The sequence below is a fragment of the Pogona vitticeps genome, chromosome 1 (genome assembly GCF_051106095.1).
Source record: "Pogona vitticeps strain Pit_001003342236 chromosome 1, PviZW2.1, whole genome shotgun sequence".
NCBI lineage: Eukaryota > Metazoa > Chordata > Lepidosauria > Squamata > Agamidae > Pogona > Pogona vitticeps.
The window spans coordinates 113664687-113686989 of NC_135783.1; the positions used below are offsets into that span (position 1 = coordinate 113664687).

A 22303-nucleotide genomic window follows, 5' to 3' on the forward strand; every position below is an offset into this window, starting at 1 on the left:
GCATAGCAATGAAGATTTTGCGATCGCTTTGCGATGGTCTGAATGGGGTTTTTTCGCTTTGCGATGATCGGTTCCCTGTTTCGTTTACCGATCATCGCAAAGCGACAATTTTAAAATGGCCGCCGGGTTAAAAAAAATGGCCACCCGCTGTGCTTAGGGACGGATTCCTCGCCTACTGGGCAGCGAAAATGGCCACCGTATGGAGGATCTTCGCTTAAAGGTCAGTTTTAAGCCCATAGGAACACATTGAAGGGGTTTCAATGCATTCCTATGGGCTTTTTTAAATCGCATAGCAACGAAATTGCTTAGCAGTGATTTTTGCTGCACCGATTAATGTCGCTATGCGAGGCACCACTGTATTAGTGAATGCTAACAAGGAAATTGTGTGAAACAAGATGTTCAGCAGTTAAAACATTTTTGAATTAAAAAATATTTTAGCACTCATTGAAACTTAATGGATTTTCCTGTGTAATAGTGATATTTTTATCACTGCGTATCATTTCTAAAATATTTGGCTGAGCAATAATGATATATGGCACGTTGAAGGTTTTTTTTAAAAAATGTAAATTCACACTTTGTGCTACAATTACAGTCTCATTAAAATCGGGGGGGGGGTTAACCTCTTTCATTATTTGTGCTACTAAACATGTCATCTGTTCAGTTTTTCTTGCTTTTTTAATAATCCAATTTCTTTAACAGACTTCTTGCACAATCTTTTTTAAAATTCATGAACACATGTCCTTCTATGTCCTTTCTTCATTCTTGGCATTTTCCCAGTATTTAATGTTTCTGCCTGTAAGCTAAGCATAATTTCAGGTTACATAGTTTATCTGCATTTTAGAAGGGTTCCTTTTCCCACTATAATTTTAGTTTTTCTGAGCACATTTGTGTCATATTGCTTTGGCTGTTTCCTCTCCTGTTGCAGTTTTCTCCCTTTCAAAAGCCCATTGTTGCTCTCAGAAATTATTTGTGGCTCAGTCTATGAACTTCTGTGGCTCACAGGCTGAAGTCCTATTCCGTAAATTACCCGAAAAGCATCCTACCGGCAGAATTTTTCAAAAATTAACACATATCCTCCCCATCTCACAGCCCCTAATGGCTTCCCCATTGATGAAGGGGTTCCATGGCAGCTTCAAAAGCTTTGAGGAGGAATCAAAAAATTTTTCAATTTCCAAAAAATCACCATGGCTGATGATGACATCATCTGACTCTGTGGCTGAAATTGTGTTATACAGTTTACACCACATAAGGCTGATGACAACATCAGCCTTATGTGGTGTAAACTGCACAACAAGATTTCAGCCACAGAGTGAAAGTTTGCCAGTAGTTACCTGAAGGATTTCAGACCTGCGGTCACCTTCAAATCTTACACATGTCTCCAATTGCCTTCCACTTTTCTAGCGCTACACACACACAATGGTTGGGGGGGCGGTTGCATGCGCACATACACACATACTGAAGCTGAAAATTCGATTTTGCTGGTGTTACCTGTAGAGCTAAAGTGAATGATAAAGACAGAAGGCTAAATCTGATTGTTAGTCCTAGCTAGAACAGACCAACTGGCCAATATTGTGTTTAGTATTTATGCTCGTGGAATGCCAGTTGTGGAAGCTGCTGCAGCAGTCGGATGAAGTGCTGGTCACGTGCCTGATTTCACACTTCAGATCACCACAGCAGCTTACGCTCTTACAGCTTCACACACATGTGCATACCAAACAGGATACTACATACTGAACGAAAGAGAAGCTGGTAAGTCAGCACTTATGTCCTGTATATTCCACTGATCCATTGTGCCTACTCTAGTTGCAACTCATTATTGGATTTAGGCCATAGCTAATGAACTATATCCGGACCCTAGCATAGAGAGTAAGGGTCTTTGGCACTCCTGCTAGCTTCACAATCCAGAGCAGGACACCATATCAACAACATAGATTACGAAAAAGTGTTCTGTCCAGTTTGTTCACACAGATTTGAACTGGTAGCTCTTGGTCCAGTGGGGGGAGAGCATGTTACTCCAATATTTGAGGGTAAATTGCTTCCCTTTGTGTGGGAACTAGGCCACCCCTGCAGATGCGTCTGTACTCTTTCCCCCTGATTCACTTTGCATATTACTTTAGAATTTCTCTTCTAGTTGTCCATCATGTAAAAATAATAGGAATATGGGAATGTGGAGGCATTTCTAGTGATGTGTGGATTCTGGTAGGAACTTCAGATCCTACATTAATTGCTTTTTAAACATAAGACTGCAGAGTTGCTGTTTGTAGTGAAAGGCTGGGGAAGCTATATAATTAAAACCAGGAGGAAACTAAAGCAGTACTTATCAACTCTGGTAATTTCTGAAATGTATCTATGAATAACTCAGGCTTTTCCATATTTAGAAAAACCCAGACTCAAAGTATGCTAGAACATCTATAGTCTATTAATTTTTGTTCGAAGTATAGCAGACTCATTAAATTAATTTGTACATTAAGCTAGTTTTATTTGGCAGACAATATATATTAATCTCTTTTTATTATTGCACATTCTCCTTTCAACTTCACTTCACTAAAATCACCAATATTACTCATTTATGAAGCCTCATACTGTAAAAGAGGAACAACATAACAACCAGTATTATCACATTAAAACAACTATCACCATGTAGGAATGTAGGAATATAAAATGTGGAATGGTTTCCCCAGTGAAACTGGCTGGCCTCTCAATGTTGAGTATTTAAAGATGTATCATCTGAAGACTCATATCCTCTAGCTCGTTGAGCATTTGTTAACACCCCATCCACCAAAAAATTCTAGCTTCCAATGTGAGATTGAGGCAATGAACACTATTTTTCTTGTTGAGGTTACCACAGTTTATGCAAAATTTGTCTGCAAGACAGAGAGAGAGAGAAGAGAGAGCAATCTTTGAAGGACTGGTTGACTGATCCGAAAGCCACAAGCCCCCCATCAAATGCTTTCAGTCTCTGAAAACTCTGTAGAAGGTCAATTATAGTTTAGCATACACAATGTGATTTGCCCTGTTTATGCCATTTGTATAAGAAGACAAAAACAAATTTTATAAAAGAAAATATATATATCCTTCTTAGAAACAAGCAATCAGTTCCTCTCATCATGCCACAAGGTGATTCTATTAAAGTCTTTAATGGTCTTTAGACAAACGTTTTAATGACTAAATTTACCCTGTTCCTTCACAAGAGTGCTCAGAAACTCATTTAAAAGCAGAGAAAATAGCAAGCATTATATGATATGATATGATATGATATGATATGATATGATATGATATGATATGATATGATATGATATGATATGATATGATATGATTGTAGCAGACCACTCTCAAGCCTCTACCAATCCAGGCCTATAAGAGTGCTCACTACCCCTCACCAAAAACTTGCTGCCACCAACCTATCCTTTAAATCAAAAGGACAAGGGTTTCTTTCAAACAAATAAAAGGTTTATTGATTACAAGAAATAAAAGGAGTAAATCACAGGTATAAAATCAAGTTGTCAATTACTGTTTCTCAGACACTAGCTCACACAGACTTTTCCCTCACTGACAGGCACTTTCTCACTCTATCAATCACTCTAATCACTCATCTCGCAAACTCGAACTTCCAAACTCTTCACACACACCTTATATAACCCAGCTCCTCCCACTTCTGCACCACCCTCCATCCTCTCATTGGCTGAGGTTCCCCTGCCCAGCTGTGACGGACAGGTGAGAGCAGAGCTGACTGCCACAACGATATTATATTTTCTTTACACTTTTGCACCTTCCCCCCTCCCGCATCCCTAGCGACAGTGTGCACATCACTCGTTCCTTGATAAAGACACTTGGAAGACAGCCAAAGTGTGGTTATTTCCCACCAGCCCGTTGTCCTTTGCAATGGGAAAGATCTTTATCTGACACCGTAGAGAGTCAAGAATAGACAATATTGGATTACAGATGAAACCCAAGATCTTTTGCAGCCTGTGGTAAACAAGATAATGGCAGCCCCTGCTCCCCCACCTCTCCCCCCCCCCACTGTTAAAATAGTGAATACTAATATAGAATTTCTCCCCCTATTTGCATTTGTTTTTGTTTTGGCTCCCCTCACATGTGTCTCAGAGCTCAGGCCAGTCAGGCTTATTAAATTCCGACACATGTGTTATCAGGAAAGTGCCTGTCCCCTTTTAAAAAGAACTCCAGCTGGTTTGTGCGATATAGCGAGCACGGGCTGCTTTTCTTTGTTTGGAATGAATTAATAGGCTTGTGTAGTCTGGTGTGCACACATTCAGTTCTGAGCAGCAGGCTGTTAAATATGTGTGCGCACAGTTGTCCTCCTTGTTGTATTAATTGCAAGAGTGCTCCTGGAGTCCTTGGAGCAGAGCAGCTCTTAGAGCTCTTTCCGTGCAGCCAGGAGGCTTTAGCCCTTACTGTGTGTTTGTTCTGAAGCTTGTTCCTGGCCTTATTATGTTGTGTGCACTTGCATGTGCTCGCTTTTATTTCCCTAAATGATACAGACGCCAGCAGTTGTCCCACAGCTGGGATGGCTATTATTTTCTACTTGTACATTGGCAATTTTGGCATGTCGTTGAGTTATTCATCCTCAGGAAAGATGACATTTCACAAACTAGAGCAAGTGTACAAAAAGAGGAGAGTGGTTACCATGGGGACTCAGCCTAAATCAAAACAGATTTTGTCTTCTTATCTTTTCTAGTAGTTCATTTTGAAAACATAAACACATTAACTGTGAATATCATCCCATAGGACAACCCGATGAATCTTTTGGTCGTTATGAACTTTATAAGTACCTTGATGCTTAGAGGAGTGGGGAGATAGAAAGCCCATGGTAGAATTCTTGTTATCCATTGTTCGATGATTTTGTAAGATGGTTATTTCAGTGGAATAATAAGATATTATTTCTCTTTTACAATGAGACCTCAATCCTGTTTTAGTAAACTGATGATTGTGTGCCCATAATGTACAAGGCCTACAAAACTGCCCCCAAATATCTGAAGAACCGTACTTTTCCCTTCAACAATGCTGGGGTTAGGGGTGTTGAACCCCTGTGCAGTTCAAAATCCATGTATAACTGTTATCTCCCCACAAAAACATAAAAAACAGTTGATTCACATGTGTATACACCTTCCCTGCCCTACGTCGGCCTCCCAGCATACCCACACACCACGTGGAGCTACCAGGACAAGAGAGAGGGACTGCTGGGTTACCACCATCACACTGCCAAAAATAGGTTCCTAAGTAAGCGCAAGATCCACCAGGCCACTTCCTGAGACAAATAACAGCACAATATTTATTGAATATTTATTTATTTAGTTATTTATTGAAAAAAAAGTGTATAACCAAAAGTTTGCTGCTCAGATCTGCACAATTCAAGGAAGAAGTGTACTTCTTTTACACACTGTGTATATAGATCTAATTTTTGCCATCAGGAAGAACCCTGGCCCAACAATTCAAAAATGCGCTGACATATCATGATGCTATAGCAGCACATTCGAGAACGCTTTTAAAACATGGTCCTTCTCTGCTTTTTAAATAGGGTTTTCATGGTTAATTATGTTGACAGCACTTTGTCACTGCCCTCTTCTATATCCAATTACATCCATAAGTCATATGGGCATTTCCTTTGCCAAACACCTTCTCTTGTTTGTTTTCTCTGCACATAACTTTATATGTGGATTACTTGTAATTCTGGACACCGTTTGTATCAGTGTCTTTTGCCAGGGGTTGACTGCAGAAATTAGCAGAAGACAACTGTTCAGAGCTTGGAAAGAAATCTAAAATCCCTTTAATTTAGGGTTGGGAAACACATGGCTCTCTGGATATTGCTTGGACTGACTTTCTTATCCAGGGTAGCCAGCAATGTCAGTTGTGAAAGATGGCAATAGATGTTGACTAACAATACCTGGAGAGCCACAGATTCCCCATCCCTTTGCTTATTGCTGCAGATCAAGCTGCTGTCAAAAACACAGCTACGGGAGATGGTTGTGAAGTAGGACAAACTTCTCTCAACTTGGATTTATGTAACTCCTGCCCAATCTCTTTCTCACAGTCCCTGGCTATCCATCTGATCTCGTATTCCTGCCTCCAGCTTTCTTGTATGTGCCAGATGCTCAGAGAAAAACAGTTTGGACAGATTGGGGTTCGTTGGTTGGTTGGTTTTTGTGCTTTTGGTCCATTTGCTAGGGAGGACAATATGAGGTTTTGTTTTTGTTAAAAGTCTAAATGTGTGCGTGTGGAAAAAAAACCTTGCCCCTGCTTGCTCCACTTCTACACTCTCCCCCACCCCCTGCCAGCCATGAGTGAGATGTCACAATTGTTTATTTCAACCTTATCTGCAGTTTAAAACCAAAGCTATTGTGGTGTCACATTCATGTCAGTATTAAATCCATTCTTCCTCTACTCACCCCTCTTCTACATTGTTTTATCCCTGATGTCTTACAGTCATGCAATTGGTTCAGGGGGAATCCCAAGGTACAATCCTTGCATGCTGTCCTTTTAACAAACAGAATGACATATGGCCTTGATCTTTTAATTTTAGCATGGAAGCTGTAATTTTATATGTCTTCCACCTCCTGAGATTGAATGTCATTCTGAAAAACTATTTATTTTTTTAATACCCTGTTTCCCTGAAAATAAGACCTAACCCGAAAATAAGCCCTAGAAAATAAGCTCAGTTAAGTGAAACCCCACCCTCCCCCATTGTGCCGCAACCAGAAGATGACATGACTGTATTTGAATAAATGTAGATTGTTGTACATGAAAAAAAAATCCCCTGAAAATAAGCTGTAATGCATTTTTGGAGTAAAAATTAATATAAGACCCTATCTTATTTTCGAGGAAACAGGGTAGTAGATGACTAAACACATGGAATTGCATTTACAAATAACTATGTAAAGAAGCTCCCTGGAAAAGACCCTGATGTTGGGAAAGTGTGAAGACAAGAGGAGAAGGGGACGACAGAGGATGAGATGGGTGGACAGTGTCATCAAAGCTATAAACATGAATTTGACCAAACTCTGGGAGGAAGTGGAAGACAGGAGGGCCTGGCATGCTCTGGTCCATGGGGTCACAAAGAGTCGGACACGACTTAACGACTAAACAACAACAACAACCACCTAACGCTGAGGGAGGCCTGGAAGGAAAAGACAAGAAATCGGGCCTTCTTGGCAGTGGCTCCTCGCCTCTGGAACAACCTACCTCCTGAGATTCGCATGGCTCCCTCACTGGGTATTTTTAAGAATCAATTAAAAACTTGGATGTTTCGGCAGGCCTTCCCATCAGATAATTCCTGACTCCTCTTTTCCCCTTCCTATAGCTCTCCCTTCCTGTTTACGTTTTGCTATGTAAAAAATTGTTTTATATATATATATATAACAATTTTTTACATAGCAAAACGTAAACAGGAAGGGAGAGCTATTGTACCATTTTATGTTGTTAGCTGCCTAGAGTGGTCCTGACCCGACCAGATAGGCGGAATATAAATTAAATAAATAAATAAATAAATAAATAAACAATGTAAAGAAAAATGCAAACACTGTAATTCAGTGCATAGTAACTTACTGTAAATAAGGCAAGAGTAACACTTGACCTTCCAGATGGTTTGAATTTCACCTCCCAGGAGTCCTGTGCCAACACATTTGAGAATGGCTGGTTCAGAGCATATGTTGGTCCGAAAATTTCTCATTCTTGATGTGAACTAAGAATCTACAACTTCTAACTTAGATAGGCCTAGGATTTGTCTTTAGGTCTGCATTCGTGAACATACTTACAAGTGGGTAGTTCATAATGAACAAATTGGGGCCACAAGGACCACCGTCTGCCATATGTTTCATTCCACATTTGAGGCCTTGCTCCAGGTCCCATTGTCAAAAGATGCAACAATCCTTCACTAGCAGTACACTCTCTTCACTAGTGGCCTACACTATGTGAAATGCCTTCCCCCAAGCATAGCGTATTAGTCCCCAAATTCTAAACCGAATTGATAGTCCCAGCTAGAGTAGACTCATTAAATCAATTGCTGGATGCTGAATCAGCATTTATGTAAATACCACTGGTTCAGTACATACTGTACATTCACTCTGTCTACTCTATTAGTGCCATTCTTTTAGACATCTGATCAAAGTTTGTTTTTCTCTTGGCTTTGGTTTTAGTCCTGCTCCTCTGCAACTGATGAATTCTGATATTAGCTTTGGGGGGGGGGAAATACAGTGGGTATGAGGGAACCTGGGGTCACCCAGTGAAACATTGCGTAGCAGCATCTAGTTTAAAGAATGGATTCAGGACTACAAAATTGTGATAACTTGGTGCGAATGGAAAAGTACATTTGTGGATACCGATGCCTACTATTTATGATAGGTATGTATTAAAAATGTTAGAGTTAGTTTTACTCTCAGTGCCCAAGGGCTGTGGAAGAAATCTCTTGCGTTCATGTCCACATACCTTTTATTAGGCTCATGTGAACTGTATGATGTTCATATACTTTGGGTGTAAGTTTTTAAAAGACAAGTAAATATATAATAAGTAAATAAAGTAAGTAAGTAAGTAAGTAAGTAAATAAATAAATAAATAATCAAGTAACTAGAATAAGTAAATAAGTAAAATGAATAAATATGCATTATCACAAAGGAAAACAAAGAACAGGACATGGCCATTTTGCAGTTACGGTGGGAATGTTCTAAGGATCAAAAGCCAGTCGTTGTCATTCCTCTTCACAAAGTAGGTGGCTCAAGGGGAAGCTGGCTGTTCTTTGGAGGAGATTTGGGGAGAGAGAGAGTAGAAGGGATTGAGAGCTTTGGGTTGGAGCCCCATCTGGTCCAACACAACCTACACAAAGGAGTAACAAAAATTATGATTGCTTGAACATCCTTGTACAGTGGCAAATATTTTTGTGTGGAGGTTTTTTGAGAGGGACAGAGTGATAAGGGAGAGGGGACTGTTTTTGCTTGACTGTCTGCTGTTGTGAGGTTTTTGTTGAAAAGGGACAAGGGATGTGTTTTCAAAGGAAAGGGAATGTTGTGGGGAGAATTAGCCATTACTGTTACAGAGGGCAGGGGGAGATGCAGAATTGAGAGAGATCAACGACATTGTGAAACACACACACACACACACACACACACACACACACACACACACACACACACACACACACACACACACACACACACACACACACACACACACACACACACACACACACACACACCTGTCTCCCAAGTCAAATAGACAAACCTCCTGGGTTGCAAGTTCAGCGAAAGATAAGACAATTAACCTCCAGGATTTCATCCTGGATGAATGTGCTAACCTGGTTTGCATTACATAAACTTGGTTGGATGAAGCTGGGGGGGGGGGTTAGTCCTCTCAGCCTTGTCCACCTGTGGGTCTCTGTGCAACAACAGGCTGGACCCAGGGGTAGGAGCAGAGAGGAGGAGTTGCAATAGTCTACCAAGATTCAGTCACCCTTGCCAGGTGCCTTGTACTATAGACTGCTGTGTGTGAGTGAAGGTACCTGAGAGTGAGTGCCCAGGACAGAAGAGAAAATCTGTTTGTTTACACTCACCCTCCTGTACAACAGTCTCACTGGCTGATCTGGTCTCAGGTGTGGTGTTGCAGATTACGCAGCTTGTTGTGCTGGTAGAACTTTGATATCCATGAGACCAGTTTATCAGGAGTTGCTCAGGATTTCATATCTACCATGACAACCTGTTCCAAGTGGTATCTAGCCCCAGGGCTGCAGGGCACATGGGTGACTTGTTTTTCTGAACTGGGCAGGGTGTTGAAGATCTGGATGTAGAGGAAGTTTCAGTAGTCCTGTTTTCATGGACTATTGTTTTCATGGCCGCTCAGAGTGGTATAGATGTATCAGATGGGCGGGATATAAATCAAATAAATAAATAAAATAAATAAAAAATGGACAGATCACTACCTGGTAGGGTTTAGGCTCATTGAAACTCTGATCCTCTGCGCGGGGGGGGGGGGGGGGTGGTGGTGGAATTAAAATGGTCCACCCTAGGAGAAAGATGGTTCCAAATGGTTTCCTGACAGTTCTTGATGAGTTTCCAGCTGCCTTGGCAGGCAATCTGGTTGAGGCCTTGGTGGGTGCTCTGGAATGCAGAGATGGCCAGGGCTATGGACACAACCACTCCTAAGCATCTCCTCCCATGGAGTGCAGTCAAACCAGCTTCTTTACGGAGCTGGGGGTGATGAAGCAAGTGAGACAGAGAATGGACCAATAATGGTGGAAAACTTGGAGCAGATCCAAGTGAACATGGGCTCTAGCTCATTGGAAAGTCTGTTCTGTGGCATTGGTGGAAGCAAATAAGCAGTTCTTGAATGCCATCATTGCAACTGCACAAAGCTGTCCAGCAGAGCTTTTTGAGTGATCAAGGGCTTTTTGCACAGATGGCCAAAAGAGAAGGACACTCAATGGCCCACTATGAAGATTTCGCACAGCATTTTGCAGATATTCAGATCTGATTTGACGTAGAAGCTGTAGTTGACACAGGTCCTGCTGATATTACTTTGGCTCCTGTTTCTCCTGATACAATGGATATGTTTCAGTTGGTGTAGCCTGGCTATGTGAACAGGATCTTTTGAGAGGTGAAAACCACCACATGTGTGCTGGACCCTTGCCCTTCCTGGCTTATAAAAGCAGCCAGAGGGGGACTAACTGAGTGGGTTAGAAGAGTGGTAAAGGCCTCTTTGTTACAAGGCAGGCAGTAGTAGAACCTTTGTTGTTGTTGTTTTAAAGACTCCTTGAATCCCTCTGTATTGGCTAATCCATCAGCCATTCCCTAATATTCCATAATGGGGGTAGGATTTTGGCGTGTGTAGTGGTGTCCCAGCTCCAGAGGTTCCTAAATGAGACAGATTATCTAGATCTATTTCAATCTAGCTTCAGATCTGGCTACAGAACAGAAATGGCTTGGGTCACCTTGGTAGATGACCAACACCGGGAACTGGAGAGGGTGTGTATATCCCTGTCAGTTCTGCGGGACCTCTCAATGGCTTTCAGTGCCATTGACTATGTTATCCTTCCTCCGTGCCTTTCTGATATGGGCCATGGCAATAGTGTCTTAGCAGTTTTTATTTGGATAGTTGAACTGAAAACATGGTGTTGGCGGCCTTCTTAGTGGTTGCTCCCAGACTTTGGAAAGCACTACCCCTAGAAGCCAAGTTGGACCCCTTCCACTTGGCCTTCCATTCTTAGGCAATGGCCTTCTTTTTCAGGCAGGCTGATAAGCAATAGGTACGGGTCTAGGGAGTGCTCTGTTTAGGAAATTTAGATATTATAAAATATTTTAAAGTGTTTTTCAATTTATTTTTAAGCTTGATTAATGTTTAACTGTTTTGAATGAAGTTTTGTATAATATTTTAAACTTGTTTACAAATTATAGTAAAGTTTTAATTGTTATGAGATTCCTTGGGTCCCTTATGGGGAGAAAGGCAGAATATAAATAATATAAATATTAAAAAATATTCAATAGGGATTAAAGAACTCTGCTCAGTAAACTCTGCTTTTTTCCTGTTGTCCCAGTTTGCCAAGAAGCTGTATGGGAAGCTTTTAGAATTTTTCTGGATCGTATTCCTGATGCAACAGAATATCAGAATTGGGTCACTGCCTGCCAGCGGGAAACATTCTGCATATTTGACATTGGGAAAAATTTCAGTAATTCTCAAGAGCATCTAGAGATAATTCAACGGGTAAGAGCTACAGAATATATTTTCTAACAGTTATAGATATCTCTTTCTTAAATACCAAGGTGCTTTGAAACAATTTAAAAGGTACACTGAAGAGGGAAAATGACATTTAAAAGATTCATGTAATAATAATATCAACCAAGAGAAGAAATCAATGTTTTCCATTTGATAGTTGAATAAACTTTCAAGTAATCCTCTTTCTTTAAATCTTTTTTTTTCAGCGAGTAAAACATAGAACCTTCCAGGACAGGTAAGTAAACCAAAAATAGAGTATTCGCCAGTTGATATTCCTGCCTTTTATTAACAAAAATGTAAAAGGTACGTGAGGATTTTTGCATCAGTAATAGTTGATCTTATTGTGTTTGTTCTTTCAACAGCCATGCCATAAAAAAAATACGCATATCATGGTTTATGCCTCTCATAGTTATCCTGTTACAGTTAAGAAAGGTATCAAAATTTGTCAGAATCTGACACTCCTAAAATTAGGGAAATTTGTGATCCTTACACAGGTCTGTCCAATTTGCGAAAATATCGTCTATAGTCAGTTATCCTCAGCTCTAATCCATTTATCCACGGTTTTGCATGGAGCTTTGTGATGTGGGGTTTTAGAGCATTAGTCAGCCATTAGCTACAGCAAGCTGAATTATAACGTTCAAGCTTGAAAATGGTTTCTAAAATAAAGATGCAGCAAAGTTCATAACCGAATTCACTGTTGTATGCTCAAAGTTGCAGTTATTGTTGGTTTTCCTGCTGTCGACTTGCACACTGTTTTCGTACCTGCCTGAATACAGACCAGGGATCACAGGTTGCCAGTCCCAGTTTGAAAAGACAGAAGCAACCTCCTACTTTTCTTAAAAATAACAAAGGCAATGGTTTGTTCCAAATTCAATTGGAAGTAGATTGAGTTTGTTATATATATATAAGGGCAAGCAAGGGACAAAAGATAGGGCAAAACAATCATGTGAAGAATCGACAAATTCTCAATCATGTGAAGGATCAACAGTGTTATTTATACACACACACACACACATACACACACACACAGTGGTGCCTCGTATAACGAGTGCCCCGTTTAATATATATATATATATATTCAGTCCCTTGCTTGCCCTCACAGCACTGCATTTGACCTTTGTTTCTCCAACTTTCTTAAGGTCTTCTGTCTTTAGAGGCAGCTATAGTGGACTGTGAGGAACTGCCCATTTTTTCCCTTGGCTAGATTTTTTTATTGGACATAATATGGAGCAGCAGCTCTTGATCTCAGTCTTCCTTCAAATACTTCCTAAAAAAGAAAAAAACACACCCTTTTCATGAGACATTTGGCTGGATCTCTTGACCATCTTCTCCAGCTGTAACCTAGGTTAACTGCATGTATCAGCATTTGCTACCATTTCTCTTAACAGCCCTTGCCTCTCCTTCCCTTCTCTGTGTTGTCTTCCCCATTGCTGGATTCATTCAGAGGTTGCCATGGGTGTACAGGCCTTTCTGTTTTGTTTATGAAACCATAAAAGCACAACTGATGGCACTCCTAGCGCCATTGTCACCACCAGTTACTATTATCATCACCATCTTCAGAATGAGGTGCAATAATAACACTCATTCCTGTCGCATGCACAGTTTTTTTTTCCAAATGGATTCTGGCCTTATTTAATTACTTGGAGAAATTCTCTATGTCCAAGGCTTGATCCGGCTAAGTGTATGGAATGTTAATTTCCATGAATTTAAACTAAATGAGTTAACTCCCTATGGAAAAGAATAGGTCATACCTGTAGCTCGATTGTGGCCTTAACTTTCAGCTTACTGAAGAATGAGTTCCTGTTCCTTTCATCTTCTTGGCGTCATTTATAATGTTTCTTATTCCTTTCTTGATAGAAAAGAAGAGATTTCTACAGAAAAAACTGGCGGCAAAAAACCGGAGGAACCTCAAGCTCTTGCTACAGGTAAAACCACACATGCAATTTTCTTCTAGCTGTTAAAACTAAGTTAGGTCACTTCTATTATTGTTGCCATAGCTGAGAACAGAGTTTGGAGTTGTTAGTATAAATACATTAACATCGAACTGTAACATGTAAATTGCTTTGTTATTGTTAATTGGCCGTTACTAAAATGTCTAGTTACAAATCAATGAGAAACATTTAACATTAATCAAAAAAAAATAAAAGAATACATTTTTGTTTAATGGCTTAAAATGATAAATTTAGAAATCATTACCAACATTCTTAATACAAGTATAATGAATTAATTTTAACAAACAATTTCAAAGACTGGTTTAAGAGTTCTGAAGTGCAGTTAGGAAGCACTCTTAGGGCATGTTCTAATAATTTGTGTTTGAAATTCGTTATACGTTTTCTTTTTATCTTTGGCTTGAGAGTATAAAACTTTATAAACCACCAGATACTGTGTGCTACTCATCGTGCTTCCACATAAAATGCATTTCAGGAAAGTTGCTGAAGTTTTCCAGAAGACATTATCAGGCCACGTTCATTTATATTGGGCTGGGTGCCCTTGAAGGCACACTGTTATCAGTACATGCAAGCATGCAGTGCCGTGTATGCTGCAGCAAAATTATTCTGCTCTCATACAGGGAGTGTCTGAAGAAATGAGAACGCAGGACCAAAACAGGAATGATCCCATTCATTCAATGTAGTTAGAAACATAGTGGGTCCAATTTGGATAAAGACCAGGGTGGGAGGTAGACAGCACTAATCCTCAGGATTAATGGCTCAGGTTGTTACAGACCAAGGGGAGGTGGGGAAGAAGATCAAGGCTGTCCGTCTCCATCCTCACCCGAGATATGTGCTCCCACAGATAGCATTTATTTGTAATATCCCACCTCACAATTGTTAATTGTGCAAATGACCTCAAATCTAGTTCCGTTCTCTAAGCATAACCCTGTGCATATTTACTTAGGAGTAAGCACCACTGAATTTCGGTGGAGCTGATGGACAAGTAACTGTCTGTGAGATTGGTTCTTTTCTTTGTTCTTTCTCGAACTGCATACAACATGAGAACTAAAGTTGTGTTTTCGTTCGTAGCTCTGTGTTAGACGGGCACTTCAGAGTTTTATTACTTATGCTACTCTGTGGATACTGGGCAAAAATACACTCCAGGGTTTCTTCTCTTTCCTTCCTCTCCCTCTGCACATAGCAGCCCCTGCAGGTACCCTGGTGAATGAGATTGTCAATGACACCAAGATTCCCATGAAGGTGAGGACCCGTTAACATTTCATCTAGCTAGGGCATTGCTCTTGGTTTCCTAAATCAGTAGCTTGCAGAGTTCTCTCTTGTGACACCGTTAGCTTTTCTCTACATCCACTTGCCTTAAGATGTAAATGTTTTATTAGTGTCTTTCTGCTAAGTTAAATGTGAATGATGTTTCCCGCCTAAGCTTGTGGAAAAGAAATGGCCATTTGATGTGTCTTTTTACGCAAAGATTCCATCCACATCTGTTAATCACAGCTTTTAGTTCTTATTGCATAACCCATTTTCACTACACCAGTGGGAACCCGTGTTTTGCTTTTAAAGGGAAAGAGATGGAGAAGCAAAGCGTTCCTCTCATTCCAGGACCTCCTGGTAGCATCATTTGAGAACAGCAAAGAGAGCCCTTGGTGTCTTGGAGTCGGGGATGTCGAAAGAGATAGGGCTTTGGGAGGGTGCTATAAGGATTGACAGTCAGGAACTGGGTTCACCTTTAGTATATGAGTGTTATTCTTTGCATTTTATTTCCTTTCCTGTTCTTTCAGGAGCCAAAGCCGGAGGTTCCAAACATAGTCTCTGAACGTCCTGTGGAGCAGATGGTGGAATTCAGTGTCACCCTGACCAACCAGGAGTACACCCCAGAGCTCAGTGATCCCACATCTCCTCAGTACCAGAAACTAGCTGCAAAATTTCAGCTTCAGGTAAGAACACACACTTATTCAATGGCAGCAAAAGCTATACTTGTCTGCTGAGAAGGTGAGTCTGCTTGTTTTGTTATTCAGTCTTGCAGGACACATGTTATGCAGGATAACTGCTTTGAGGATATAAACTGCACATCTTCTGTTGTCACCATTTCCACATGGAAGGGAGCAAGGATATGAGGTTCTGTACACTTCATGGAGAAGTGAACTGCCTCTGAAGGATCCTATGATGGCACATCAAAAGTGGTAGGGACCTTACAGAAGCAGAAGACATCAAGAAGAAGTGGCAAGAATACAAAGAGGAATTATACCAGAAAGATCCAGATGTCCCGGACAGCCCAGAAAATGTAGTTGCTGACCTTGAGCCAGACATCCTGGAGAGTGAAGTCAAGTGGGCCTTAGAAAGCCTGACTAACAACAAGGCCAGTGGAGGTGATGACATTCCAGTTGAACTATTTAAAATCTTAAAAGGTGATGCTGTTAAAGTGCTACATTCAATATGCCAGCAAGTCTGGAAAACTCAACAGTGGCCAGAGGACTGGAAAAGATCAGTCTACATCCCAATCCCAAAGAAGGGCAGTGCCAAAGAATGTTCCAACTACTGTACAGTTGCACTCATTTCACATGCTAGCAAGGTTATCCTCAAAATCCTCCAAGGTAGGCTTCAGCAGTATGTGGACTGAGAACTCCCAGAAGTACAAGCTGGATTCTGAAGTGCCAGAGGAACTAGAGACCAAATTGCTAACATGCGCTGGATTATGAAGAAAGCCAGAGAGTTCCACGAAAACATCTACTACTTCTTCATTGACTACGCAAAAGCTTTTGACTGTGTGGACCATAGCAAACTATGGCAAGTTCTTAAAGAAATGGGAGTGCCTGACCTCCTTACTTATCTCCTGAGAAATCTATATGTGGGACAGGAAGCAACAGTTAGAACTGGACATAGAACAAGTGATTGGTTCAAATTGGGAAAGGAGTATGACAAGGCTGTATATTGTCTCCCTGCTTATTTAACTTATATGCAGAATACATCATGTGAAAGGCAGGACTGGATGAATCCCAAGCCAGAATTAAGATTACCAGAAGAAATATCAACAACCTCCGATATGCAGATGATACCACTCTGGTGGCAGAAAGTGAGGAGGAATTAAAGAACCTTTTAATGAGGGTGAAAGAGGAGAGCACAAAAAATGCTCAACATAAAAAAAAAAACAAACTAAGATCATGGCCCCTGGTCCCATCACCTCCTGGCAAATAGAAGGGGAAGATATGGAGGCAGTGACAGAATTTACCTTATTGGGCTCCATGATCACTGCAGATGGTGACAGCAGCCATTAAATTAAAAGACGCCTGCTTCTTGGGAGGAAAGCGATGACAAACCTAGACAGCATCTTAAAAAGCAGAGACATCACCTTGCCAACAAAAGTCCGAATAGTCAAAGCTATGGTTTTTTCCAGTAGTGATGTATGGAAGTGAGAGCTGGACCATAAAGAAGGCTGACCGCCGAAGAACTGATGCTTTTGAATTGTGGTGCTGGAGGAGACTCTTGAGATTCCCCTGGACTGCAAGGAGAACAAACCTATCAATTCTAAAGGAAATCAATCCTGAGCGCTCACTGGAAGGACAGATTCTGAAACTGAGGCTCCAATACTTTGGCCATCTCATGAGAAGAGAAGACTCCCTAGAAAAGACCCTGATGTTGGGAAAGCATGAAGGCACGAGGAGAAGGGGATGAGAGAGGACAAGATGGTTTAACAGTGTCTCCGAAGCTGCCAGCATGAATTTGACGTAACTCCAGGAGGCAGTGGAAGATAAGAGGGCCTGGCATGCTCTGGTCCATGGGGTCACAAAGAGTCGGACACGACTGAATGACTAAACAACAACAACAACAATGTGATAGGCAGGATAAACAAACACAGCATCTTACCTGAACACCTGTCTTCTTTATGAATTCTTCATCTTCAAACCAAAGCTGCAGGCAACAGTCCAATGCCATTTCAGTGTTTTAAAAATATTTATTTTTATAATAACTTGGAATCCCAGTTAAATGCAGACATCATTCAACTCACTCTGCCAGACGGGCATTTAATCAGATCTCAAAGAGAATGTTTTACCTACAACTTTGTGTGGCTATTTATTTGACTTTTCAGGAAACAAATTTTTGCTAGATCCTTCAATGCCATCTGAATGAGCACTACATTTGCAACTGAATTAAAAATTCAGAAGGCAAAGAGCATGCTCAGAGGAACATTCCAGCAACACTCCTCTCCCAACTTGCCATTCTGACTCTTGCTTAACTTTCAACTCAGCAACCTTCTGATCATTAATTGTTGACTATTAAATGGATAATGAAGCATGCCATTTGCTCTGGTAATGATATAAACGTGCTTTTGCTGCTCTAACTCTGAGGGAGCAGGAAGAATGCCCAAATGACTACGGAAGGCATGCTTTTGGGCCCCTTGGTACCTCTCTTTGAAAAAGTAGTTCAGACAACAGTGGTTAATTTTATTCGGCCTTCATATTGAAATTGCTCATTATGTTTACTGTTCAAATGAAATCACTACAAAGTGCTGCTCATTAATTCCTGATTAGATTCAAATGACTTCTCTTAATGGTATGTGGGATGGCTCATGTTCTCTGCTGACTAGGTGTCTCTGCCGTCTGTCTTATGTACTGAAAGGATGCTGGCTATGCTTGTTAGCCCACTGTGGAAACAGATGTCATGTGTAACTATGAAAATTAAAGGAGATAGGGTGCAGCAGAGCGATATAAGCCTCTCACAGAATGAACCTAGGAGCCGCAGGCTGGGAGCTTGTTTTCTGATGGTCACGTTTTTTTCACCTGAACAGAGACTGCCACTGGAACACTTGCTAATAGGTAACTCTGCACCTCTTGAGGACATACAACGGCACGGAGGAGTGTCTCACATTTGCATAAAACTTCTGTTTACAAGTTTAAATTGGCTCTAAGGGAAGTCACTTCCAAGGGCTGATTTTCCCCAAAAGAGAATGAAACAACATGTTATGGCAACTGCTCCACTTCATAAAACTAAATCTTATGCCATGACGAGCTGCAGACACTTCCCCAATCACCTTGGGATGTGAAAACATGGACTAAATCACTGTGCCTTGTTGTTAGCCATGCTTTCTAAGGCACACTTGACTTCACTCTCCAGGATGTCTGGCTCAAGGTCAGCAACCATACTATCTGGGTTGTCTGGGACACCCAGTTCTTTCTGGTATAATTGCTCTGTGTATTCTTGCCACCACTTCTTGATGTCTTCATCTTCTGTTAGGTCCTTCTCATTTTTGTCCTTTATCATGTCCATCTTTGCGCAAAATGTTCCTTTAATATCTCCAATTTTCCTGAACAGATCTCTGGTTTTTCCTTTTCTGTTATTTTCCTCTATTTCTTTGCATTGTTCATTTAAGAAGGCCCTCTTGTCTCTCCTTGCTATTCTTTGGAAGTCTGCATTCAATTTTCTGTAACTTTCCCTATCTCCCTTGCATTTTGCCTCCCTTCTCTTCTCTGCTATTTGTAAGGCCTCATTGGACAGCCACTTTGCTTTCTTGCGTTTCCTTTTCTTTGGGATGGTTTTTGTTGCTGCCTTCTATACAATGTTACGAGCCTCCATCCATAATTCTTCAAGCACTCTGTCCACCAAATCTAGTTCCTTAAATCTGTTCTTCACTTCCACTTCCATAAGGGATTTGGTTTAGATTATACCTGACTAGCCCAGTGATTTTTCCTACTTTCTTCAGTTTAAGCTTGAATTTTGCTATAAGAAGCTGATGATCAGAGCCACAATCAGCTCCAGGTCCTGTATCGAGCTTCTCTATCTTTGGCTGCAGAGAACGTAATCAATCTGATTTTGAAATTGCCCATCTGATGATGTCCATGTGTAGAGTCACCTCTTGTATTGTTGGAAGAGAGTGTTTGTGATGATCAGCTTGTTCTCTTGACAAAACTCTATTAGCCTTTGCCCTGCTTCATTTTGAACTCCAAGGCCAAACTTCCCTGTTGTTCCTTTTATCTCTTGGCTCCCTACTTTAGCATTCCAGTCCCCTGTAATGGCAAGAACATCTTTCTTTGGTGTCAGTTCTAGAAGGTGTTGTAAGTCTTCATAGAATTAGTCAATTTCAGCCTCTTCAACATTGGTGGTTGGTGCATAAACTTGGATTACTGTGATGTTGAAAGGTCTGCCTTGTGTTTGTATTGAAATCATTCTATCATTTTTGAGATTGTATCCCAGTACAGCTTTTCCTACTCTTTTGTTGACTATGAGGGCTACTCCATTTCTTCTATGGGATTCTTGGCCACAATAGTAGATACGATAATCATCTGAATTGAATTTGCCCATTCCCGTCCATTTTAATTCACTGACACCCAGTATGACAATGTTTATTCTTGCCATCTGCTTGACCACATCCAGCTTCCCAAGGTTCATAGATCTTACATTCCAGGTTTCTATGCAGTATTTTTCTTTGCAGCATTGGACTTTCCTTTCACTTCCAGACATGTCCGCAGCTGAGCATCCTTTCGGCTTTGGCACAACCACTTCATTAGCTCTGGAGCTACTTGGGATGGAGCAAGAATCCTAAAACAAAAGGACTCTGGAGCTCAGGAGCAGCAAAGCAGTCAACACAACACAACCAAAGACCTTTGTTGCTGAGGCAAGTGCTGGGAGGGAGAACTACTCCTTAAATAGACCTTTTCATGATGTGCTCAAAAGTATGATGGTCCAAGATATCCACAAAGCTCTCCTTCAGTACCATATTCAAGAATCCATTTTGGGTTTTTTTTTCCTGTCAGAGTTCTTCAACATCCAGCTTCCCATAAAAGAATATGAGTGATCTTGGTCATGGTCTCTGGTAACACTTCCTTACACTTGACGATACTTTCTAATTCCTTCATTGCTGCTTTTCCGAGTCACAGGCTTCCGATTTCTTCGATGCAGTCTCCATTTGAATTGGTGATTGAACCAAAGTATACAAAATCTTTAACAATTCCATTTTCTTCATTGCCAGCATTAAAGTGGTGTGGTTCTTCTGCAGTCATGATCTTCATCTTCTTCATATTCAGGTGCAGTCCTGAATTTGGCACTTTCTTCTTTTTCCTTTACAGTGGGACGTGGTGGTGCTGCGGGCTAAACCGCAGAAGCCTTTGTGTGCTGCAGGGTCAGAAGACCAGCAGTCGTAAGATCGAATCCATGCGATGGAGTGAGCTCCCGTCGCTTTGTCCCAGCTCCTCGCCAACCTAGCTGTTCGAAAGCATGTAAATGCAAGTAGATAAATAGGTACCACCTCGGAGGGAAGGTAGACAGTGTTCCGTGTATAGCCGCACTGGCCACGTGACAACGGAAACTGTCTTCGGACAAATGCTGGCTCTACGGCTTGGAAACGGGGATGAGCACCGCCCCCTAGAGTCGAACATGACTGGACTAAAATGTCAAGGGGAACCTTTACCTTCCTTTACTTTCACTAAAATTCATTTCAGGTCTTGCTGCTTTCTGTCAGTAAGATGGCATCATCTGCATATCTTATTGATATCAGGAAAATATCCAAAGAAACAAAACAAAACAAAATTTTAAAGACAAAAACATTTGGCACCTTAAAGACTAACTATTATATTTTAATGTGAGCTTTCGTAAACAAGTCCACTTTGTCAGATGTATGGGGAAAAAATGAAATGCTGGACGAAATACGAATCCAACATTTCATTTTGCCTCATATGTTTCCATAGACTAACACAGATAACACTTCTAAATTATTGATGTTTCTTCTATCAGTTTTCAGTCCTTCATCTGCATCTAATCCTGCTTTATATACTATATGTTCTGCATACAAACTGAACAGATAGACAGATAAAACAACAATAATGCTGAGGAAAGTTGATGGCAGTACAAAAAAGAAAGACACAGCATGGAATGACTGAAAAAGACCTGAACAGGACCTTTTCGGAATACTGTATGTCAGAAATGACTTGATGTCACCTAGCAATACAGGAGTGTTGTCTGTGGGACAATTTTGAACAACCACTGATAAATCTAAAACAAAAAAATCCATGGTCTGAGACCAGAAGTATTTCAGTCTTGGAGAAAGAGATCTAATCCAGGATCCTCACCTCCAAGAACTATAGAAGAATATTACTGCTTACTTTCCTGTGGCTCTTATGTTGGAGGGAGGGGGAGAAGAGGAAGGATTATGGGCATTGCTGGGCATAGTGGTGGAACCTTTGGATTAGCTTGATTTAAAGTTCTCACACTCCTTGATCAAGCTGAACATATAGACAAGTTGTGAAACTGGTCTGAATTCATTCAGTTCAATCTGTTTGCAAACAAGAAAATTGGGTTTATAAAGGGGGGGGGGAGATCAAGGAAAAGACTGTGAATATTGTTCCTGCCTTTCTTCTGCCTTTCCAATAAGTACATAGGACAGTAGTCATAACTTTGGACCACTCAACTGCCATCTATAAGATTATCCTGTTGATTGGTTAGTCTTTGTATATACCCCAACTACAAACATGTCTCCAGATGGTATAATAGCAGCAGTGGCAGCAACAACAGGAGCAGCAGCAACTACAATTGAGTGATTGTTTTCTGAAAACTAGTGGGGGGGTTGGGGTATGTGTGCGAAATTATCAGTCTTTGTTGCCCAATCGTGGGCAACCCTAGCTGAGGCTGTTCTGCCAGCTCAGATGTGTACCCTG

At 40.9% G+C, this 22303-nt stretch overlaps 1 protein-coding gene across 8 annotated transcripts in view; it reads left to right on the forward strand.

Annotated features, from left to right (window-relative positions):
* The window catches only part of IMPG1 (interphotoreceptor matrix proteoglycan 1), a 103463-nt gene that overhangs the window by 23027 nt on the left and 58133 nt on the right, over positions 1-22303 (forward strand). For 5 of the 8 annotated variants that reach the window (XM_078385679.1, XM_072999516.2, XM_072999534.2 and 2 more), the window contains exons 3-7: positions 11534-11700; positions 11919-11947; positions 13570-13637; positions 14845-14903; positions 15440-15595. In XM_078385679.1, coding sequence (XP_078241805.1) covers positions 11534-11700; positions 11919-11947; positions 13570-13637; positions 14845-14903; positions 15440-15595 — 479 coding nt within the window. The remainder of the gene's footprint in view (positions 1-11533; positions 11701-11918; positions 11948-13569; positions 13638-14844; positions 14904-15439; positions 15596-22303) is intronic. The other 3 variants (XM_078385690.1, XM_020785822.3, XM_078385670.1) reach the window with 1 other exon arrangement.